Source organism: Contarinia nasturtii, unplaced genomic scaffold, assembly GCF_009176525.2.
Source record: "Contarinia nasturtii isolate CC-2019 unplaced genomic scaffold, AAFC_CNas_1.1 Cnas_scaffold_1035, whole genome shotgun sequence".
In the NCBI taxonomy this organism is placed as follows: domain Eukaryota; kingdom Metazoa; phylum Arthropoda; class Insecta; order Diptera; family Cecidomyiidae; genus Contarinia; species Contarinia nasturtii.
This window is the reverse complement of record NW_022198381.1, coordinates 1-3982: the sequence shown is the minus strand read 5'-3', so window position 1 is coordinate 3982 and position 3982 is coordinate 1. Positions and strand designations below refer to the sequence as shown.

Here is a 3982-nt window from a genome sequence, read left to right as displayed (position 1 = left end):
GTATTATCAACGCTCACATAAGCACTGGGGTGTATATTGTATAAATTTCAAAAGCACACATTTCTCAGCAGGTCAATATCAAGGCCATTCGCCCATTCGATGAAATGCTATGATTATCAGAAGCATTATTGCTACTAATGTACTCAAATAAAGAAATGATAATTGGTGTGAATTAATGAAATAAAATTCAAAAAATCAGTTCAATTTCATCTTAATTCGTCTGTGGTCGATCGGAAAGTTGGAGCTAAAATTGTTTTTTTTTTGTCAGTTCAGTTTAGTTTTTGTTTCGTCGTTGTAAAAATTGAAACCAATTGGATTACGTGTCAATTTAAATAATGAAATCAATCATCGTGTTTATTCTATGTTTTGGTGCTGTTTTGATCAATGACGCAACAGGTATGTTTCATTCGCAAAGACTTTTATATTAAATTTAAGAATTCAGTTTTTTAGCATGAACTTGAGCATGAACGGCCACATGTCAAGATCAAGCTTGCCTAGATACGTTAGGTGGCATAGATATGCCAAGCATAGCGGCAAATGCAACCGACGCATCGCCGTCCACTCTGTATGAACATACACATGTTCGTGTATGCAGGCGGCCGTGCTTTGAGAGACGTACGCATAAGATATAGCTCGAATCGAATGGCAACGGATGCGTTGCGGCTTGACTCTCCGCAATGCTTAGCATAGCTATCTTGCATAGAAATATGCGCGAACCGGTCCCTGGTCAATATGCATATTCATACTGTGCAGTTTAAATACACTTAAAAGCTTATATTGTCCGCCGTATGCAAAAATGAATTTCTGATCTATTATAAAAATGAAACCACCTGAATCTGTCTAATGTCGTTCATTACTAATTTTAATATCATTTAGGCATCCGACTTCAGTCTGGATATTTGTAAGTACAATTCAACTACTATCATAATCATGAATATGAAACTGACTATATGAATCCTACCCCGAACGTATTTACTGTATTAAATCATGAATTTATAAATATTTTTACTACAGAAAACCATGGCAAAAATTTCATAATGAAGCTCGTGATGGTGAGTAATGGAAATCTGACGAATTTTAAACGGCAATTCCATTGAAATCACAAAAATTAGAACGACCGTGTGAATTTTGTTCTCCTTTGCATGGAATTACCGTAATTTCAAACTTTTATGGGAGAATTTTTCAATCACGCTTATCATTCGATACAGGTCATCTAAAAAAAATCAAAGAATTGCTAAATAATGGAGTCTACGTTGATGTTTTCGATAGTGATAATGAAACAGCTTTATTTAAAGCAGCAGAAAATAGTAATTTCACATTATTAACGCTGTCAATGTACAATGTACAAATTTATGATTCTATATATCCTCAGATCGAAGAAGTGTAGTTGAGTTCTTGCTAAGTAAACATGCTGATATTCATTGGAAGAATAAGAATGGATCAAGTCCGCTTCACGCCGCTGCGTTTAATGGTATTAAAATTCTTTACATTTGAATATTTATAAGGCGACATGCAATGGTCATAAAAGACGCACAATATGTGTGAATGAAACGTATCTTTAATCAAATTAAGGTCATGAACGTGTCGTTGAAATACTGATTGAACATGGTGCCGATGTAAATACAATAGAAAAGTATGGATGGACAAGGTGATTTATATAGTATATAAAACTTAGTTAAAACATAGTTACTTACATAATTTATTTTTTAGTTTACATGTCGCTGCAAATCGAGGTTATTTTAAAATACAATGAAATGTTTTAGATCACAAAAATGCAAAAACCTTTCTTAAAATTTGTATCGAAAATCATTTCCATAGGTCATATGCAAATAGTTGAGCTGTTACTAAGAAAGAAGGCAGCTGTTAATCTACAGACCATTACTGGAGAAACTCCATTATTCGATGCTGCAATGGCGGGTTTGATCTATTTTTATTACTTTAGTCATGAATTCACCATTACGAATTGAATGAAAATGTATATTTTTTATGCAAAATTAAGGTAATGATTATATCGTTGAAACATTAATCCAACGTGGTGCTGATATTAACATACAAGATCAAAATGGATGGTCACCACTTCACACGGCTACTAGCAAAGGTAGTAAGACTAATAAGGAAATTTGTCTGTTAGTTAATATTTTTGATTGTTTTTCAGGTCATAAGAAGACAGTGAGAATTTTATTGAAAAATGGAGCCAATGCCAATTTAAAAAATAAAAAAAATGACACACCTCTCGACATTGCTATTAGACTCGGTATTGTTATTGATTACAACTATATATTTTTTTGACATTGTCATGGATTTATCGAGAAAAAACTCTTTTCCTTTTACACATATCAGGAAGACCAAAAATCATCGAAATCCTTAATATGTATAATGATACTTCAACAGTTCCCCCAATTAAAAAGACAAGTTTTACTACAGTTACTCCCACAGATGACTCAATTCGTCCCGCACAAAAGGGTGATGAAGCTCAATTAATTTTAATTTTATTTTTTTTAATTATGACTTTTTTATTCGTCTAGAATGTAAATCACAGGCAGTTCGCGTGAGTGACGAAACAAAGAGTAGACAAAGACTGGATTTCTCTGAGAAATTCCCATGGATGGTAATATATTGAATATTTTTGACATTTTTATTCAACATTTTTGAATAAAGAATGCTTTAAAATAAGGCGAATTGTGTCATGCCATAGGGCATTATAGAATAAGTACGCCAAGTCTTAGTGATTTTTCGGTTGAACTTCAAGTGTCAAGTGTCAATAAAGCTTCAATTCACATTTAGAGTTGCCGGATTTCACTTCTCTTTATAGAATTCTTTGTCCATTATTTGACATTTTTGTGGATTTTCACTCAAATTAAAGCATTGGACATAAAATTCCCAAGAGAGAAGTGTTGCTGTTCGTTCGAATGTGGAAAAAACAAACGCATTTCCAACGAATGCATTCATTAACATTGCTCTTTTCTCCAAGTGATTAGTCATAATGTTTTAATATTAGCACAAGAACATTAATTTCGTGTAAATAAAACACTTGACTAGAAATGTATCAATTTTGTTCATTCCATTTTAATTTATAGGCTGCTCTTGGCTATGCGAATATCGACCAAAACTCCGTGAACTTTTACTGTGGTGCTACCATCATTTCGGAACGTTTCGTACTCACTGCAGCATATTGTGTATCGTGGAAGCATCCGACTGTCGTTCGAATAGGAATGGTAACAAAAGAAAGCATTGCTTAATTTCAAAACGTATTTCATTAATATTATTGAACAGGAATCAGCGACCCATGGCGAATTCATGACAACCAATTTCACTATAAAGGTTAAACTATTTGATTTTATAACAAAAACTTAAAAAAATAATGTGAATCATTTTGAATAGGAGGTCATTGTGCATCCTGAGCATTCCAGTGAAACCAAAGTAAATGATATCGCTCTGATTGAAATTGCAGGCGAAGTACCATTAACACATTCTATTAGTCCAGCCTGTTTACACTTAGATGCGAATGACTTGCCATCGAATGTGCCGCTTACGTTAATAACATGGGGAGCAAGATCGCCTTATTGTAGGTTATATTTAAATTTTAAGCTTTGTAAAACGAAATTAAAACGTTTAAATTTCAATTCAAGCGAATGATGGATCAAAGAGCTTACGTAAAATTGAAGTAGTATCGGTGCCACTGTCGAACTGCAGTATAAAAGTTAAGAATTTGAACAGAAATGATCTTACCTACGGGCAATACTGTACATATGATCCACTGGAAAGTAGTGATGGATGCAAGGGTGATGGTGGTGCAGCATTACAATATTTCTCGAATAATTCAAGAACAGCAACCGTCGTAGGCATTGCATCGTTTGGTTTTGCATGTAACCTAAAACTACCAGCCATTTACACCAGAGTCGCTTACTATTTGGATTGGATAGAATCACACGTTTGGCCAACGTCAGCTCCACTACCATCTACACCAATAACAACACCACCA

At 33.9% G+C, this 3982-nt stretch overlaps 1 protein-coding gene across 1 annotated transcript; it reads left to right on the top strand.

The window, feature by feature from the left end:
• Window positions 1–204: 204 nt before the first annotated feature.
• LOC116343499 (serine protease persephone-like) lies at window positions 205–3979 on the top strand (the record flags this gene model as incomplete). The annotated part of the gene is made up of 16 exons (XM_031771575.1): window positions 205–396; window positions 877–901; window positions 1015–1052; window positions 1209–1307; window positions 1373–1471; window positions 1573–1648; window positions 1711–1733; window positions 1819–1917; window positions 2000–2098; window positions 2156–2254; window positions 2341–2463; window positions 2526–2608; window positions 3078–3215; window positions 3274–3321; window positions 3382–3565; window positions 3630–3979. Coding segments are annotated over exons 1-16 (1644 nt in total), but the record flags the coding sequence as incomplete, so codon positions are not given.
• Between the last annotated feature and the right edge of the window lie 3 nt (window positions 3980–3982).